An 18,851-nucleotide genomic window follows, 5' to 3' on the forward strand; every position below is an offset into this window, starting at 1 on the left:
TGTGTCTCTCCATGGCAACCAAGCTTTGCAGTGGCAAAGTGCCTTTGCTCCCCGACAGCCCCGACAGTCATTTAAAAGAATGGCGCTCAGACATCCAATCGGAAACCCCAAATGGCTGGAAATGCCCGTCATGGGCCAGGACACACATGGGGCGGTCAGCCAGGCCGTGGGCTAATCTGCTCAAAACCAAGGCCGCAGCCTGCGCCCACCCTGGGGGTTCTAGAAGCCAGTCACAAGATCAAATATACTGTAATAATGCAGAAGAAGCTGGGAGGGTGGCAGGGGGGCAGAATCACCATCATAGTCTTAATAAGAGCAAGTCTTTCTGGGGAGCTTTAAGGTTTCTGAACCGTTGTAGAGAGACTCTCATTTAATTCCCACAACATCCTTGTGAGGTAGGTGCTGTCACTGGCCTACAACGGGGAAACTGAGGCTGAATTGAATGGCTCACTATATATACTACATATAACTAGCAAGTGTCTGGGACAGCATGGAAGTGGGGGCTTTCCACCTCCCATAGTCCACTGCTCGGTCCACTACGGCACCGCAGCGGGACTGAACACGGGGCCCGAGTCCTACCCTGACTGGCCCTCCCTGGCTATGTGATGGCGAGTGAACCATTTAACGTTGCTCATCCCCAGGATCCCAGCTGTAACTGGGGGAGAGCAGGAGCACCCATCCCCTAGGTTGGTGTGGGGATCAAATGAGATCTTTGCAAAACTTAAAATGCTGTAGAACGGCTGCTACTATCGTGCAGGCCATAGTCGAGATCACTGAGAAAAAGATTTGAGTTTCAAATCATCTCAATTTGTTCAGCAATGTCTGCCACGTTCCCAACAGAGCGGGATCACTTGCCTTCCTCAGCTTTGGCTTTGGACTCCAGATACCAGGGGAGAGAGATTTGTATACGCTATAAAACAATAAATCAAATAGAACCAATGGATTAAAACAGCAAAAGTACAAACCAGCTTGTCCAATTTCTGGTTGGAGGAAAGACGGGGGCTTTCGGAGTTGGGAGGGAGAAAGGGAATGGATGTGATTCCTCAGATCCAGAAAAAAGAACAACAAAGGGACATAGGAACAATAAGTGACTGACTGGGACGGGACCAGCTTTCAGAGAAGATGCACGGGCTGCTTGAGATGTGCAACTTCGAGAAACTGCCTTGTTTCAATCTCTGACCTATACCCCAGGTCTTTGGTTAGGGGCCTCTGAGCAGCAGGGAGGGCCGCTCCAGCTTCCTAGCCATGCAGGGATCCTTCAAACAATGCAACTAGATGCTCTCCCGATCTCCGCAAATGAATAGAGTTTTCTCACAAGAAGAAATTGCACTAGACCACAGCTGAACAGAAAGGGGGCTTCGCTCCAGAACTGAGTCACAAGATGGAGTCAGTGGCGTTGACTCACTTCCCACAATTCTCCCCTTGCTGCTCCAATCCCCTCAATTCAGAATGTTCCACGGTCTCTCGGGAATATAAGGTTACATTCAGTTTCGGCCCCTACACATTCAGTCCAGTTCAAGTGGAAAAACCCAGAGCAAAGGGATGTGAATAGTAAAAATGCTGGGAAAGCAAATTGCAAAAGAGACTGCGTACTGTCGGCCAGTGGCCGGCCGGAGACCAACAAACCACAGAGACTGAGCCAGCAAGGAAAGGTGGGTCCCGCCTGATGGTCTTTTCTTCTGAGAGAGGGGGAAGAGGGAGGGACAGAGAAGGGAGGAGAGGAGGGGAGGGGAGGGGAGGGAAGGGAAGGGAAGGGGAAGGAAGGGACTGAGAGACAGGAGACAAAGAGACACACAGAGAGAAATACTAAGAGAAACAGAGATGAGAGAGAAAGATATAGAGAGAGAAATACTAAGAGAAATAGAGATTGAAATGGGCTGAGATCAAGATCAAGGCAGAAGGAAACATTTTGGAATGGAGAAATCTTGTCATCTTCTGAGTTCAAGTAGTGTACATTGGGGTCCAAACCTAAGCTTTAAAAACACTTCTCTTCTAATTAAAGCTATTCTTTCTTGAGAATCACCAGTTAAGAGAGAGTAAAGGATTTCTCAGTCACTTTTTATTTGCAACACGGTAAGAAGTGGCTCCACCCCTAATTTCCCCCCATTTTTGATACACTTTATTACAGGACTGTCCTGTCCCCATGCAGACAGATTTCTCAGCGGCTTTAGGGCATGTGTATAACAATGTCCATGTTACTTTTCCTTTATTATGGTCACAAAGTCCCCCAGATGTGCAGCCCTTCAGCCATAGCTCATCTTCTGGGGCAGTGCAGTGTGGGAAAGCCTCCCAGACTCTGGTTAGGAGTTCCAAAGGTTCAAATCTTCGCTCTGCCCTCTGAAACCTTAAGGAATCACTTCAACCTCTGGGCCTCCATCTTCTCATTTGTAAATTGGGGGAGGGGTGGCCCTGACAGCTTCTAGTACCCTCCCAGCTCTCTCTCTAGGAGAAGATGAAGTCCCAGGAGACCAAGGGGCAGAGGGTGAGGAGCCCTGGGTCCAGAGTCAGGTGCGAATTCTGACTCTGCTACTTAAAGGCCTGGAGCAGGCCCTTTCCAACTCAAAATCTATGCTTTCCCCTTTCAAATCACAGTCTGTCTTTAAGCGAGATGGCCTATAACTGTGTATTTCTTCCTTGTTTCAATAAAACTTTAGGATGACTTCAGGCCCTGCTTCAATGTAATGGTTTCTTCAATAAACCTTTGGTAAGTGCCCGAGCGAGGCTCTGCAGACGCAAGGGCTCAAATCAAACCATCTGCCCTCGTGGAGCTGACATCCTGCTAATAGGGAGCACTGGCGCGGGCGCTAACAGGTGTACACAAAACTACCCAAATTAATTCTGAGAGGGAATGCTAGGGAGGACCGCACCTTATTTTCGTAGTAGTAAATTGTTTAGTTCATATGAGGCAAGTCTTCGGAGCTCATTATTTGCATGTTTCACACGATGGGGTGCTAATTCCTAATGGCTCATTTCTTTTTTAATTCTCTATCAGGGTTCTAAGGCAATAAGAGGTCAGGTTCTAATATCTCCTAATAAATTAATAGAAATACGTGATTTTTATCATTAATTGATCAGTTAGCTCTTAGCCCCACCTCCAATTTTTTCACTAAATCAGAGAAATCTGTTCTTAGAAGCTTTAAACCACCCTTCTTTCGATGTAAAACTCCCTAGTCTCCCGAATAAGCATTAATGCTATTGGCTCTGCAGTTCATTAATGTGAAAACCAAAACAAAGATATATGAAACATTTCAACAGCAAATCACATTAACGAAGGTCAGTCTCACTTCTAACAGTTACTGTGACTTCTCCTCATTAGTCTGGAAATCAGAGCGGAGGCTCCCATTGTGCCGCCCACTAGCTGTAAGGACTGATAAAGTTACATACCTTTATTTATTGGTTTTGGGCAATTGGGATTAAGTGACTTGCCCAGGGTCACACGGCCATTAAGGGTGAAATGTCTGAAGCCGGATCTGAACGAAGGTCCTCCTGACTCTAGGTTTCCCAGGCAGGTGACAATAATATAACAATGTAACAATGAGACCAGCACAGCGGCTCTGGAGACCCTGGGTAGTCAGTCTAATCCCTCTCCTCCCACCCTTTCCTTGGGAGTCTCCCAAACACTGAGCCAGCCCTGGCCATGTGTGCGTCAGTCTCATCATCCCTGCAGACATCCCTGGAGAGCATCCTGCCGAGGTAAATGATCTTGTCCCCAGCATTCAGAGCTCCTCCTTTTGCATAACGGGTAGTTCCACATCTGGAATTGCGATGCTGACTCGTGGAGGACCTGGGTTTTCTTGGTATTCATTGTTGGCCAAAATTAGCACCAGCCTGTCAAGGTAAAGGGAATGGACCATTCTGTGCAGTCACAGGGGGTCTCTCTCTTGGTCATTGTGGCAAAATTCTTGCCTTAATAAGCTGACCCTACACGGAGGGAATAGTCCTCTACTTGAAAGCCAGGGGCTTCCAAAGGGGCCGAGGAACAGTCAAGGTGGCGTTTACTGCCCTACAACTCCAGGAAAAGTTCCAGCAGCAGAGCAGGGAGCTCACCACCTTTGTGAATCTGACCAAGGTCAGTCTGGGGGCTCATAGATAATTATGTCCAAATTCAGTGGCCCAGAGTAGAGAATGTCTATTTGCCCTAGTTGTGGATGATGGGCAACATCCTCGAGCCTTCCCGGCCACCAGTGGAGTGAAAGGAGGCTGGGTGCTGGCTCGCTCCCGTGCTTTTTAGCAGGAGGTTTTTAGCACGATGGAATTCTTCACCACGAAAAGGTTGGAAGCCAAAACCAAAGTAAAGGGAGCATCAGCGCGGGATATTTTGTTTGCAGATGATTGTCCATTGTACATTCAATGCAGCCTCCGAAGCAGAGATGCCACAAAGAATGGACTTCTCATCCTCCAGAAACCATCCTGCTGTTCAGCTTTCTCAAAATGGCAAGGCCTCCCAGGAATTACCTTCTAGGTATCTTAAGGGGATGATAACGAAGCTTAGGAAAGAAATTCCCCTGGTCCCTTTTCTCTGCCTTCACATGCTCTCTCTCCAGAAATAACAATCCATCTAAAATCATAGTTAATCTTAGGAAAGAAGTTCTCTGAATCCCTTATCTCTGTTTCTCACACAGTCCAGTCACTCTCCCCCTTCCTTCTGTCTTTCTTTCCTCTTCTCTGTCTCTCTTTCCCCCTCCCTCCCTCCTTCCTTTTCCTTTCCCTTTCTCCCTCCTTCCCTCTCCCTCTCCTTCTTCCTCTTTGTCCCCTTCTCTATGTATATAGGCATGTGTGTTGATTTGCCTCCTTCTTAAGGCTCTCTTCCCTCTTAAAGACTGTGGTAGTGGCCATAGTCTCTGTGGGAGAGTTGGGGTTACACACATATTCAAGAGTCTAGCCCAGAAAAGAAACCCACTGAATCTGGGAGCTGGAAATGCCCTGAGAGGCCATCGAGTCTAAGGGTCCCCGATTAGAGAGGGGATTCGGCCCTACAACGTCTCTGATACAGATTGTCCTGCTTTGTCTCGCCTCTTCTGAAGGAGACCCCCCTCACCTTCCATTGCATTCTGCACCAGGCTCCTCCAACTGTTAGGAAGGGTTTTGTGCAAATTGTATCCTAACAAACACATCCAAGACGTCCCTCCTTTGTTCCATGTTGTTCCTAGCCACAGTTGGGATGAGGTCTGGGGTCCCTTCCATGAGTTTTACGTGTGATTCTCGCCCAAACACCAAAGCTTGTCTCGGGACTACGTCCCTATCATTGGCCACAGGGGAGCCAGGCCATCAGAACTTACTAAACTTGACCCAGAAGGAAGGAGGCCCTGGGTCCTCATCCCTCCCTGGGGCACAGGGAGGCTGAGACTTCCCAGGACTCGGTGTCAGAAAAGCAACACAGAGTACACAGTGCTCGCTCAGGAGTCCATGTTGCCCCTTCTTTCATGGGATTGGATGAATAGCCAACGTCGCAGAGAACTAGAGATGGAATACTGCGCGTGGGTGAAAAGAAGTAGTTTGTTCAACGGGGTGGGGGTGGGGGGCTGCGCTCTCTGTGTACAGATATAAAGGATGAGAAAAAACGCCATGGCGGAAGGGAGGGGAGTGAAGCTAGGAGTAGCTGCCAGCTCCCTTAGCCCTGTCTCTGGGCGATCCAGCCACGGCTAGGGGCATCTTTAGGAATGGCGTCCTTTCTTTTCAAAGAATCTTGGAACTGGCCCAACTTGCTCCTCATGTTAGTGATTCCATCTCTGGCAGTCCAAGAATGCTGTTTTTCCTTCTTTCTCCTTTCTCAGCACAGGAGATCTGCTTAGGATTCAGATATTCAGTCTAAACAAAGAGAGAATGGAGTCATTGTCCAAGTGTTTCTCAGTGCCCGGTGCGAGGTCCTGGGCAGAAGGGTTCAATACCGGGAGGCCCAGATATCGGGCAGTCGGGGCAGGGTGGGGGGGGCAATGGCTGCATTTCACGGGTCTCATCTTCCACATTTTGCATAACGCCGAATTCCATGAATCTATTTGGCTTCCAAAGCCTCGTCCTGGGCCCCAGGTTGTCTCCTGGCTGTGTGGCTTCCAGAGCCCTTGTGGCATTTGGACTCGGTCCTCCCTGCCCTCCCTCAGAGCGAGCGCAGCCGGCACACTGTAGCAAAGCAAAAGCTTGGGGCAGCCCCCCCACCGCCAGGCGACCCAGAAGAAAATAACAACCCCAAGAGCGGTGTTTGCTTTGGTCCCCTGGCAGCCCTGGTAGGCGAGGACAAAACAACAGGGGTTTCACTTCTCCTCACTTTCTTTCAGTTGTGAAAAGGGAACTGGCAGTTGGTAGAGAGAGAGCACGCTCCGAACAAAGCTGGTTTTCACGGCATTCGGACTGTGAGCCACTGGTGCCGAGCAAACCCGGGTCGCTGAAGTGAGGCAGGAAGTGGTCCTGAGCCAGTCATGGAGAATGACAGCCTTGGCCCTGCTGCCCCCAGAGCTGCAGCATAAACTGTTTCCATTACTCTGGATTGTGTGCCCCTTGGCACAACTCATACCCAACCCTATTTCCCACTTAACCGACCACCTTTTCTTATTTACACAGATGGGGGCGTTATGCAAGCTTTTTCTTCTTTCTTTTTGAAGCTCCTTATCCCCCTCCACATACCCCCCCCCCAGTCTCCTGTGATGCTCCCTCCTCCCTCACAGGACTGGGCTGAGCCTGGGCTCTTGAAGCCAACAGAGCACATGTGCTAGCTGGTCCTACTAAGCTCCAAATAAGGTTTGGAGTGCAGACCTAGGATTTAATAGTATTTAATTGATTGATTAATTAATTAGATGAATAGTATTAACTTGATTAATGGGATTACTCAAGCGCCAGACATGTAAGTTTGAGTCTCACCACCAGACAGGATGAGTAGAGGAGGATTTTTCAGTCATAGTTAGCTCCCCCAAGTCAGCTACAAGAAAACAGAGAGCTGCAAGCTCCCATAAGAAATGGGAGACCCATGCCGGCAACGATGGAGCTTTGAAATGCTGAAGCCTCCGTTTGAAAGGAGCCAAGAGATTGTAATTTGTACCCAGTACTGACCCCCCTGAAATACTGAATGAGATCAACGCAATCATTTAGGACATAGATGGGCAAACAATCTTATGCAAAATGTCACAAACATTTTCAGGGAGAAACTAAGCAAAATTCAAAATAGCTAAAATAGTAAGAAGGGGTCCTAAGGATAAAAGATACTTCTTTCCACTTATTCACAGAGGTGAGGGGCCTCAGGTGGGAAATACTGCATACCTGTTTAAATGCATTGTTCAGTTCTGCTGATTTATTTACTTCTTTTTAACTTTTTTGTCATAAGGGAGAGTGCACAAGAGATGGCAGAGCTGAGTAAAGAGATACAATGGGAAATGCAAGTGATGCGAAAACGAGACATCCATAAAAATTTATTTTAAAAAATTAGGCAAAAAGAAAAAATTTTCCATATTGTTTAAATGTCTTTTGTAGAATTGACCCCCCCCCAAAAAAAAACCCACAATGACCTGTGGAAAAATTAGTGCAGAGGTACAAATAGCAAACAGGATTTTGGAGCCGCATACGTGCGAATTTGGCTTTTCTATCAATATCTTTGTGATTTTAAAATAACAGGGAAGTGGGTTTTTAAAAAGCCTTTTTATTCTGAAATCCAGAGTAATTCAACATAATGGAACTACGATAAAGGGAAGGAGGCATTGTGGGTAATTCTTAGAATAACCGAACTGAAGTTTCTACAGGTAGGACCTAATGATTGTCAATGACAGAGTCTCTGAGCTTCACCCAGAAAAAGTCGGAGGAAAGTTTGCAACAAAGAAAGAAGCATGAAGGGGTTTGTGGGCGCCACCCCGTGGTGTAACCGTTTTGCTCGGGGACCCAGAGCCCAGAGCGAAAACCTGTGTAGGAACGGGAGAGACTTGGCCATCACCTCGGAACGGCTCTCAGATCAAGACTTCGGAAGCGAGAGCCCGCTGCGGCTGGTGTCCCTGAAAGAAACAAGGCGGCCGGGCGCAGCCCGCAGCCCGCCTCGGGTCCAGGGGTCTGAGCCAGAGCCCGCCGGAAGCCGCGGGGCCCACAGCGTCCACTTTATCGCTGCCCCTTCACGAGGGTTTTTTTGGTTTTGTGGTTGAATAAGTGAGGGGAGGAAAACCATTTGCGGAAGGGAAACTGATTTTCTGGAGAAAGAAGGAAGAAAAAAAAAGTTTCTCAATTAAATGCTCGAGAGACTCGCACTATTCGAAGCGAGTTGGCAAAGTGGCTGCTCCTCACAGGAAAGAAGCTGGCCTTATTCGGATCAGAAAGGAAATCAGGATAGTGCGGAGAGCCGGGAACCTCCCTCACCTGGTGCGACCCTTTCAGATTAAAGGCTAAAACTGGCCAACGCCCACATCAAATCAGTCCTTGGGGCTCCGAGAAGGCTGTAGAAGAACTGCTGGGTTCGCACATTCTAGAACAGTGGAGACCACCGTGAATTTGACTCCCTAAAGCAAAAGGAGGAGTCGCTGGGCCCTGCAGGGCTCTGACGTGCGGCACAGGCGGCTCGGGAAGGAGCCGGGACAGGCGCTAGAGAACAGCTGGCGTTCGCTTGGCTGGAGAAAGGCTGGGGCGCGTCCTGCTGCCCCCCAGAGCTGGCAGGGAGGCTGCTCTCCCCTGCCATCTGCTGCTAAGGAGCGTCAGGCGGGCAAGGGCGCGGGCGTGGCCGCTCGGCCTTAAGAGAGCCCGGTCTGGGAGCAGCGGCCGTTTCCGGGCCGAGGGAACCGCCCCTCCCATCCCCCCTCGGCACCCCGGGGAGCAGTCAGGCCCAGCTCTGCGGAGGAGGGCGAGGCGGCCGCCGGGGTGTCTCTCTCTGGGAGCGGCTGCCCCGCTCTTGGCGGACGCTCTCACGGGTCTTGCGGACCGCCAGGTTTGGTTAAATGCTTTCTGATCCAGGACGTTGGCGGTTCCTGCCTTTGCCCCACAGCCCGTTCGGGATTATTTTATCTTTTAATAAACTGTTGAACAGCTGACGCCTCCGGGACTGATGCCGGTGGGGGGCAGCTCGAGGCGGAGTCGCGCACCCCGCGGCCACTGGCTCCGGGGATGCAAATCTGCAGGTTCTTCAAGCTCTGGAAGCACAAATCGGGGTCAGGAGTTCTCGGCCGTCGGTCTCGCGGTCAGTAAGCCCGCGACACGCCCGCTTGCTTCGAGAAGATTCTCCTGCGGCCCCCCGCTGCGGCGGGGGCTGCGGAGGAGGCCTCCCCTCCTCCAGCTCGCTTCCCGCATGAGAAAATGGGGGCGCGCGCGGGCTCGGGGTCAGGGGGTCAGTGTCCGGGCCCTCCTGACGCCAGTGCCGCGGGTCCCTTGGGGCGGGAGAGAGGCGGCCCGCAGCAGCTCCTGGTCAGTGTTTGTGAGGAATTCCCACCCGCTGCCCCGCCCGGAGCGTTCCTCCTGCAGCTCGAAGGAGGCCTGCTTGGGGGCCCGTCCCAGCGCCGCAGCCTCCTCGCAGTTCTGTAGAGACTCCCAGGAAGCTAGAAACTTCCTCAGCCGCGAGCTCTCCTCCTCCCGAGACTGGCCAAGGGGCGCCGAGCTTGAAATCGCGGGAAAACACAGGGTCCTGGCGCGGGGGCCGCAGACTCAGATCGCAGCGGCCCCGGGAACAGGAGGGCTGGGGAGTGCCCGGCAGCCCGCTCCTCGTTTCCACGCGCCGCCGGCCCGTTACACAACGCGCGCGGCCACCTGTGCTTGGGAAGCAGGAATTATCTGTGTCGTTACTGTGAGCGCGCAGTGCAGAAATCGAACTGACGCTACGGGGTGTGCGTTACGTCACTCCGGGGTCGTCTCCCCTTTTATGGGAGTCACCGCACGGTCACGGCGCGAGGGGCGCTGAAATGTAGGCTGGGGCAGGGCCTGGTTCCCTCCTAGAAGGGCGAGTGTCGTCCCGTGGAATGAAGCGCCTCACACATGCACACGCGCACCCACACACAAGCGCGCACACGCACACACATGCGCGTACACGCACACACGCACGCACACAGAGCTGGAGCACCTTTACACGTCAGCTGGAGGAGAACGCTCCGTTACAGATGGGCCCAGAGGGGGGTCCCCGCTCTGCGGCAGAGTCAGGGCTTGGCGCCTCTACCTGAGGGCCGGGGCTCTTTGTGCCTCAGTTCTTCGCCATCCGCAGCCTGTGTCCGTGGGTCACCCACCGGGAGCCGAGGTGATGGAGAGCCCGGGGCTGGGCCCTGCTGGGCGTGTGCGCAGTGTGGCCCGTGTCTGCACTCCCGTGTGCTTTGCTCACTTTCACATGTTTTGTGCTCACGTGTGCACCAGCATGTTCTGTGCGTGTGGTCGCACGCCCGTGGTCATGTTTGCGTGTTTTATACTCACATATGCACGTGCTCATGCGTGTTTTAATTCACGTGTGCAGTCACGTGTGCTCGTGTTCAAGTTTGCGTGAGCACTACCTTAGGCCACACGCGTGCTTGCATTCTTGTGCGCATGCGCGCCCGTGGGCCTCCCCCCCCCATCCCAGAGCAGGACCCTGCGCTCTGGAGAAAACTAAGGCAGAACCTGAGGGGGGAAGGGGTCGCGTCTGTCACAGGCGGCACCTACAGGCCCCGCCCCCTCAAGACAAATGGGGAAATGGCGGCCCCGGAACGGCAAGCGACCCCCCTCCCCCCCGCCAAGCGCTCCTACACCGGGTTAAAGGCAAAGAGGCGGAGGCAGCCTCGGACTTCCAAGAGACCACCGCACGCATGCACGGGGAGCCCTCAGGGGAGGAGCAAGGAGCACTACCTCTAGAATCCGGAAGCAATGGAGCGATCTGCGCAAGTGCTTTAAGACTTCCGGGCACGTGGGATCCTTGGAAAACTCGGGCATAAGGAGGCGTCGTGGGTGGAGTCTTCTCCAGAGGCCCCGCCCCTCGGCCCACGCCTGCGCAGTTGCCCCTCAGGAGAACGGGGCAAGGGTGAGTCTCCGCAGTTTCCTTATTTTGCTGCTGGGTGAAGAACGCTGCGGTAGGAGGGCAGCGGGGCCGCCGCGCCCGTGCCTCAGTTTCCCCGCCCGTGACTGGAGCGCTCCGGGAGAGGGCGGAAGCAGCTCAGGCCGGAGAGCGGGGCTGCCTCAGTTTCCTCATTTGTCAAGTGCCCAAGGTGGAGGAAATGCGGGGGATGGTGGGGGGTGGGGGGAGGGGGAGGGGCGCAAACGCGCTGGGCTTCCTGGGGCACTCCCGGCCCCTCTCTGGGCAGCCTCCATTTCCCTATTCAGTGCAGGGTGGGAACCCGGTATACAGTGGGCGCTGCATAAATGCCCATTGATGGACACTATACGAGAAACATTTTGAAGGGAGGGCGCCAGAGAGCCAGGGCCCGCCCTCCCGCAGCCTAGAGTCTAACTGGGGAAGGCAGGGGGAGCACCCAAGGGATGCTGTCTCCATGGCAACGATTTCCTCCCTGAGCCCTTCTGGCTCACAGACTGCCCCTCCCCCCCAGTTTCCCAGTCTGTCCAATGACGAGGTTGGACGGATGAAACTTGACCAGCATCGGGCCCCCCTCCCCCTCCCCCCTTGCCCTGAGCCCTGCAGACTTACAGAAGTAGCCCCTAAGCTGTCTACACCTGCCGCTGGCCCTGAGGGCGTCTACACTGGCCTCTCTGCTGCTGGAGTGACAGGCCCGAGGGGCCTAAAGGGGCAGTTACCCCCCAGTGACCCCCTAGCCCGGCCGGCCCCTCACAGCCTCTCGCCAGCCCCGCCTCCCCTCCCAAAGGAGTGTTAGACCCACAGGGTGACCCAGGCCCGGTCCCTGGCAACGAAACTCGCCCAGAGCCTCCCTGCCGAAGACCGGATGTCCGCGGCCGTGCAGGAGAAGTGGACAAAGGCCCGGCGCTGACCCCTCCCCGGTGTCCCTCCCCACCCCCCAGGCCGGGGCAGTCACTGTGAGGGAGCAAGGGTCGCCCGCTCCCTCCTGGCCCTGGTCAGAGCTGAAAGGCTTCGCTGCTGGAGGTTTCGCTGCTGGAGGCTTCGCTGCTGGAGGCCCCCAGACAGACGGGGATTCCCTGGCGGGGGGTCCCGCTCTTTGCCCGTCTGCTGTCCCCTGGCCCTCTCTACAGGGTGCCCACGAGGAGCCGGCTCTTCCTGCCCCGGCGGACGGGGCCCAGAGGGGCGTGGGGGCTGGGCTCCCCCGGGCGGGCAGGCGCTGTCTTCTTGGGGACCGCCTCCCCGTCAGCCAGCGCGGGTGCGAAGGAGGGACGGAGCGGGATCAGCCGCCGCTGCCCCGGCTCAGCCTGGGGGGCCCCGCAGGACTCCGGCCGGCGAGCACAGCTGACGCCCCTTTCCCGGCGCTCCCTGGAGAGCAGCACGTGCAGATGGGGGCTTTTTGGTGGGGGGAGGGGGCGGGGGCTCCCCCCGGCGTCAGAGCGGACTTCTGACCATCTCCCTCCCCCGGACAGGACACGATGAGGCACGAAGACGACGACCCCAGGGATGAAGAGCCCCAGCAAGTCCCGGCGCCCCCCCACGGCGCAGCCCCGGGAGAGCCACAGGTGATTTGGGAGCCGGCCCTAAGGCTTCACCCGCAGCGCTCCTCTCGGCCCCCCCCTCCCCGTCCCCCCCGCCGAGGACGGCTGTCCCTGGGAAGTGGGCCTGGGGGGGCTCACCCCGATGACCTCCTGGGTCAGGGACAGAACCCGAGACCCCCCAGCCGGAGCTGTCTGGGGCGTGCCCGCACTTCCAGTTCCCCTTCGGCCCCAGCCCCAAAGGTCATTCTGGGAGGGGGCTTTCCGTTGTTCCGCTCGGCTCCGTGGATAAGGGACCCGATTGGCCAGTGCAGGGGCGAGGACCACGTGACTCGGGCACGCTGAGTCTGGTGGCGACAACGGCCGGAGAGGACAATCAGTGGCAAGGACGTACACTGACATTTGGAGGGCCCCGGCGTGGGCGTCCTGACTGCCCTTCCCCCACTCTCAGGGCTGACCTCGTGCCAGGGGACCAAGCGGTCAAAGACCTTGAACAGGGTCTCCGAGGGGAGGGCTCTGAGGTGCCCGTGCCCTGCTCGGCCGAGTCGTGGGGGGGGGACTCTGAAGCTGGAGCCGGCCTTCGGCACTAAAGCCACCGGAGAGCCAGCGGAGGGGCGGCTCGCGGCCCTTGGGGCTCAGGGCGGAGTGGACCGCACGTCCGGCCCACAGGACCATGGCGGGAGAGCCGCCGCCGCCCCAGAAGCTGCCCTTGTCTGCCTCGGCCTTCCTCGAGGCATCCGGAAGCCCGCCGGTGGCGATCCAGAGGAGTGGGTCCAGCCGATGACCCGGAGCGCCTCGGCCACAGGGAGCGGGAGGGGGGCCACAGCCTGCCCTCTCCTTGGGGGGTCTCCGGGAACGGTGGCATTTGCCCAGTCTTTGTCCATGGACTGGGCCGGACGTGCCCGTCCTCTGGTCCCGGGAGAGCGACCCTGAGCGGGCACAGTCACTTATTGAGCATTTAGTAAGCACCACCTGGATGACACCGCTCAGAACGCCCGGGGGAAAATGTTTGCCCAGCCCCCCCACCTGACGGCCCTGGTTCTGTGCAGAGAGCGGGAGAGACCGAAGAAGAGAATGACGACGCAGAACCCGAGGAGGAGGACGCGGCCCCCGAGGAGTTTGTGGCCATCGCCGACTACACGGCCGCGGACGGGACGCAGGTAACGAGGGGCGCTTCCCTGGCAGGGCTGGGCGGGTCGGGACCTGTCTGTCTGAGCGGCTGGAAGGGTCCCGAGGGAGTGGGGCTGCCCTCTGCCAGGCTGGGGGGCAGGAGGGAGGAGGCCTGGGGCAGAAGCGGCCCCAACCACAACGGCCGCCGGGCCGCGCTCTGGAGATCTGGGGCTGCCAGCGGCGGCCGAGGGTCCTGAGACCCCCCCCCCCCACGGCCCCGCTGAGGTTTCCGGCCCGGCCCGCCGGGGCCCTCTCTGGGCTCACGCGGTCAGAGGCTGGCACTTGTAAGAGAATGACGGAGGGGCCCGAGGGGTCACAGGAGGGGCCGGTGGGCGGCCCCGTGCGGGGCCCCAAGGGGTGACGCTGGCCCGGGCAGCACGGGGGGAGACGCCGCCCCAGGCCCCGCCTCTTGTCTTCCAGCTCAGCTTCCGCAGGGGCGAGAAGGTGCTCGTGCTGAGGAGGGTGACGGGCCAGTGGTGGTGGGGCGAGCAGGGGGGTCACTGCGGCTACATCCCCGCCGGCTACATAGAGGAGGGCGCGGGGCTCGAGGACACCTGGCAGGACGAGGAGTACTTCGGCAGCTACGGAACCCTGGTAGCGGTCCTGGCGGGGGGAGGGGAGGCTCGGGGCGGGGCTCGGGGGGTCTCCGGAGGCCGGCCCTGACGGCCCCCCGCCCGCCCCCTCCAGAAGCTGCACTTGGAGATGCTGTCGGACCAGCCGAGGATGGCCGCGTACCACCAGGTGATCCTGCGGCACCGCGATTTCCTGGAAGACAAAGTGGTTCTGGACGTGGGCTGCGGCACGGGCATCCTGAGCCTCTTCTGCGCCCACGAGGCGCGGCCCCGGGCGGTGAGCGCAGCCCCCTCCCCCGCCCCGGCCCACCCTCGCCCGGCTCGCGGGGGCTGGGCCGCAGGTCGGGGGGCAGCGGGCAGACCCGAGGGGCCCGGGCGGGGGAAGGGCGAGGTAGGAGCGAGGGGGCCTCTCGGTGCCCGCAGGTCTACGCCGTGGAGGCCAGCGAGATGGCGCAGCACACCGAGCAGCTGGTGGCGAGCAACGGCTTCGCCGACAAGATCACCGTCTTCGGGGAGAAGGTGGAGGAAGTGGAGCTGCCGGGGAAGGTGGACGTGCTGGTCTCCGAGTGGATGGGCACCTGCCTGCTGGTGAGGGCGGGGCCGGGGAGGGGAGGGGCGCGGGGGCCTCTGGGAGCAGCCTGGCCGGCCGGCCTCAGAGACCCCTCCGGGAGCCAGGGCGAGGGGGCAGGGGCCGGGCAGAGGTGTCAGGTCCTTCCCCCCGGCCTCGGCCCCCTCCTCCGTCCGCAGTTTGAGTTCATGATCGAGTCGGTGATTTTCGCGCGGGACAAGTGGCTGTCCCCGGACGGCGTCATCTGGCCGACCACGGCCGCCATCCACGTGGCCCCCTGCAGCGCGGAGGAGGACTACGGCCACAAAGTCCTCTTCTGGGACAAGGCCTACGAGTTGGACCTCAGCTCGCTGAGGTGAGTCCCCGGGGAGCACGGCCGGACGCCGGAGGGGGCGGGGGCGGGCCCCCGGGCGCAGTCACGGGACGGATGCGGCCCCTTCTTCCCCACGACAGATCCTTGGCCATCCGCGAGTTTCTCGCCAAGCCCAAGTACAACCACGTCCTGGAGCCCGGGGAGTGTCTCTCGGAGCCGCGCCCCATCTTCCAGCTGGACATGAGGACCGTGCGGATCTCCGACCTCGAGGTGAGGGGCCCCGGCCCCCCCGCCTCCCCCGCCAGGCGCATGGCGGGCTTGGGGCCCTGGCCCGGACCCAGGGACGCGGCAGCACGCGGCCCTTCCGCAGGCTCTCCCCCGGCCAGGTGGGCCCCGAGCTTCCTGTCTCCGGACGCTCCCACGGACAAAGCGGGACCCGGGCTGGAAGCTCTGTGCTCCGAGGACTTTGGGCGCGTCCGCCGCGGTCCGGGGGCTCCCGGGTAACCGGAGCCCAGAGCACAGGATGGATTCGTGCGGCCTGAGGGCCGGGCCAGGGGAGGCTGACCCCCAGGGAGGCTGACCCCCAGGGGAGCCTGACCCCCAGGGGAGGCTGACCGCCAGGGGAGCCTGACCCCCAGGGGAGGCTGACCGCCAGGGGAGGCTGACCGCCAGGGGAGCCTAACCCCCAGGGGAGGCTGACCCCCAGGGGAGGCTGACCGCCAGGGGAGGCTGACCCCCAGGGAGGCTGACCCCCAGGGGAGGCTGACCGCCAGGGGAGGCTGACCCCCAGGGAGGCTGACCGCCAGGGGAGGCTGACCCCCAGGGAGGCTGACCCCCAGGGGAGGCTGACCGCCAGGGGAGGCTGACCCCCAGGGAGGCTGACCCCCAGAGGAGGCTGACCCCCAGGGGAGGCTGACCCCCAGGGGAGGCTGACCCCCAGGGGAGGCTGACCGCCAGAGGCCAGGCAGCTTTGGAGTGGCTCTGCCCGGCCCGGGACCACAACGTTGGGGAAGGGCTCTGGGTCCTCCCCTTGCCCACCAGACTCTGGGCCTCTCCTGGTCCTCAGCTGGATGGTCCGGGCCCGACTCCCTGCCCAGCCCGGCCGTGGGGGTCTTGTTCCGAGCAGCCCCCCCTCCTTCCCTGGGTGACCCCCCCGCCCTCCCCCCACAGAGGATGAAGGGCGAGCTGTGCTTCTGCATCCAGAGGTCCGGGACCCTGCACGGCTTCTCCGCCTGGTTCAGCGTCGAGTTCTGGGGCCCGGGGGGAAGCGGACCACAGCTGGTGCTGAGCACGGGCCCCTGGGACCCGTAAGTGGGCGGGGCCGCGGGCAGGGAGGAGGGAGTGAGAGCCTGGGGGAGACGGAAGCTAGAACTCTAACATATGGAGCTAATTGGGAGCACCTATTGAGTGCCTACTGTGTACAAGGCCCTTGGCAGGAGGAGGGAGGGTCACCAAGAGGCTGGTCTCGGACCCCTCTGAATGCAGGCTCCGGCGCCCCTGCCCCCCTGCCTCGGCCCCCACGGCCGCCACTCCCCCACGAGGGGGACCCCTCTCTGGGCGCTGAGCCCCGCTCCTTTGCTCCCAGCACCACGCACTGGAAGCAGACCTTGTTCATGCTGGACGAGCCTCTGGCCGTGCACGCCGGGGACGTGCTCGCCGGCTCCATGCTGCTGCAGAGGAACCCGGTGTGGAGGAGGCACCTGTCCGTCACCCTGAGCTGGACCATCACCTCCCAACAGGACCCCAGCTCTCCAAAGGTACTGAGGGGGCCCTCGGCAGCGCACCGGCCCCCCCACGGCTCCCGCATCGAGTGCCCGGCCTCTGCTCTGGCGACGAAGAAGCCCAGAGCCCCCCCAGGAGGTGGGAGCCCCCAAGGCCAAGGGTCGGTCCAGGCTCGGGCGCGTTTGGCTCGTGTGGGGCCGGGCCAGCCCAGGGGGCTTTTCCCCAGAGACTCGGGCAGCCGTGATGGGAGGGGGCTCCCCCAGACGCGAGTGGAGCCTGAGACCACTGTCGGCCCCCCGGGTGCCACCTTCCCGCCCAGCCTCCAGGGGGATGTTCAGAGGGCAGACAAGAGGCCCCGGGGGGATCCAGGAAGAACCGGCTTCCTCTGAGCGCGGCCCGGAGCCAGCTGGGGAGAAGCCGCATTTCATGCCTTTTCCCCATTCTGTTGCAGGTTGGAGAGAAAACCTTCCCCATCTGGAGATGATCATCTGCGGGGGCCGGGCCGGCAGGTGGGTGACGATGGGGCGGCCTCCTCCTCCCCCCTCACGGCCCCAGCAGCAGAATGGAACGGGCAACACCCATTTCACAGGTGAGAAGGCCGAGGCTGCGAAGGTGAAGGGGCTCGCCCTGGCCCCGCAGACTGCCCGTCATGGCCAAGGACGGGCGCTCCGGCCTTCTGCCCTTGTTCTTCATCGAGCTCCTCTTGGGGACCACGACTCAGGCCCCCCCCCCCCCCCCGACCCTGACCTGGCTCAGCCTCCCAAAGGGAAGGAAGCCCGGCTTCCAAACATGTCCAGGAAGCGCCTTTTGCCTTACTGAGCATGTGCAGGCCTAGGGACCGGTGCCCGGGGACCCGGGCCAGTCTTCCCTTGGCTCTCGGCCCACTCCCCCCCCCCCCCCGCCCGGGCAGCAAAGCCCTTCAGAATCCCCCTTTTCACTGCTTCCAACCCAGTCCGCGGGCGCAGAGGGGCACCGGAGGGGTCCGAAAGCAGCAAGCTCAGAACGGCCAGGGGCTCGGGCCTGAGGGCGCAGGGAAGGGGAACAGTGACCTCAGGTGGCCACTCTTGGCCTCCCAGCAACCCCGAGGCACCTGCCGGACAGAGGAGGGGGCCAAGGCCTGGTGTGGGGGCCCTGCCAGGGCCAGGAAGAAGCCCGCGGGGCTGTTCTCCCCGATCCCAGAGAGTGTGAGGGCGGAACCCCAGCTTCCGGCCATCTTTAAACGGCCCTGGTGCCAGGACGTGCCCCCCCCAGGGAGCCCCCAAACCGTTTTCTGCTGCTGCAGATCTTGCCTGAGCTCTTCCCAGCGCTGAGCGTCGCACTCTCCCCCCAGTGGCGGCTTCTGCTGCCTCGAGCTGATTCTGCGCCCACCCCCCATCTTCCTGTAAGGGGCTGCTCTCCAGACCCTCCTTGTCACCCTTTGCTCTCCTGACCCCTTCCTATTTGTCTCCAGGTGCCCATTTTACCCCGTAGTTTGTAACCTCCTAAATAAACCTTCCTTTTGGCAAAGAGAATGGCCATCGTGGGTCTGTCACATGTTTGTACTTCCAACTCTCCGACCTCTTCAGCAGGACTTGAACCCGGAGCTTCTGACTTCAGATCAGCGATCTACCCTGTCCCTCTCAAACCCCAGAGGTTGGAGGGCCTGGGGGAGGGGCTCCGGGGGGGGGCAGAGCCCCCGTGCATCCTTCAATGCCGCAGAATCCGGTCAGAGCTGAGGGACTTGGGGACCACGTGGCCACGGGCGAGGCCCTTATCCCCTCGGCCTCAGTTTCCCCACTGAAAGGAAGGGGCCGGACTGCGCGGCAACACTACGAACCCTCTTCTTTCCCAAATGAGGAAACGGGGGAGGCGTCTGTGGACGCGCCGCTGGACTCCAATCCTCACCACGCCTGGCACTGACGTGGACGGGCAGCGAGGTGCCGTGGGCAGTGCCCTGGGCCTGGAGTCAGGGAACTTGAGTCCGCACCAGCTGGTGATCCTGGGCACTGCGCCCTGCTTGTCTCCGTCTCCTCATCGTAAAATGAGCTGGAGA

The 18,851-nt window shown here is 59.3% G+C and overlaps 1 protein-coding gene across 2 annotated transcripts; it reads left to right on the forward strand.

The window, feature by feature from the left end:
* Nucleotides 1-10,034: 10,034 nt before the first annotated feature.
* PRMT2 (protein arginine methyltransferase 2) lies at nucleotides 10,035-18,325 on the forward strand. Of its 2 annotated transcripts, none has more exons than XM_074264474.1 (11): nucleotides 10,035-11,114; nucleotides 12,409-12,501; nucleotides 13,524-13,634; nucleotides 14,065-14,238; nucleotides 14,332-14,493; nucleotides 14,640-14,804; nucleotides 14,964-15,139; nucleotides 15,238-15,367; nucleotides 16,268-16,404; nucleotides 16,683-16,854; nucleotides 17,271-18,325. In XM_074264474.1, the coding sequence occupies exons 2-11, from the start codon at nucleotides 12,415-12,417 to the stop codon at nucleotides 17,301-17,303; spliced, it is 1,347 nt and encodes a 448-aa protein (XP_074120575.1). In that variant the 5' UTR covers nucleotides 10,035-11,114; nucleotides 12,409-12,414; the 3' UTR covers nucleotides 17,304-18,325. The 2 variants fall into 2 exon arrangements, with proteins under 2 accessions (XP_074120575.1, XP_074120577.1); XM_074264476.1 differs by having other exon boundaries at nucleotides 10,035-10,930.
* Nucleotides 18,326-18,851: the final 526 nt, after the last annotated feature.

The sequence above is a fragment of the Sminthopsis crassicaudata genome, chromosome 4, assembly GCF_048593235.1.
Source record: "Sminthopsis crassicaudata isolate SCR6 chromosome 4, ASM4859323v1, whole genome shotgun sequence".
Classification (NCBI taxonomy): Eukaryota; Metazoa; Chordata; class Mammalia; order Dasyuromorphia; family Dasyuridae; genus Sminthopsis; species Sminthopsis crassicaudata.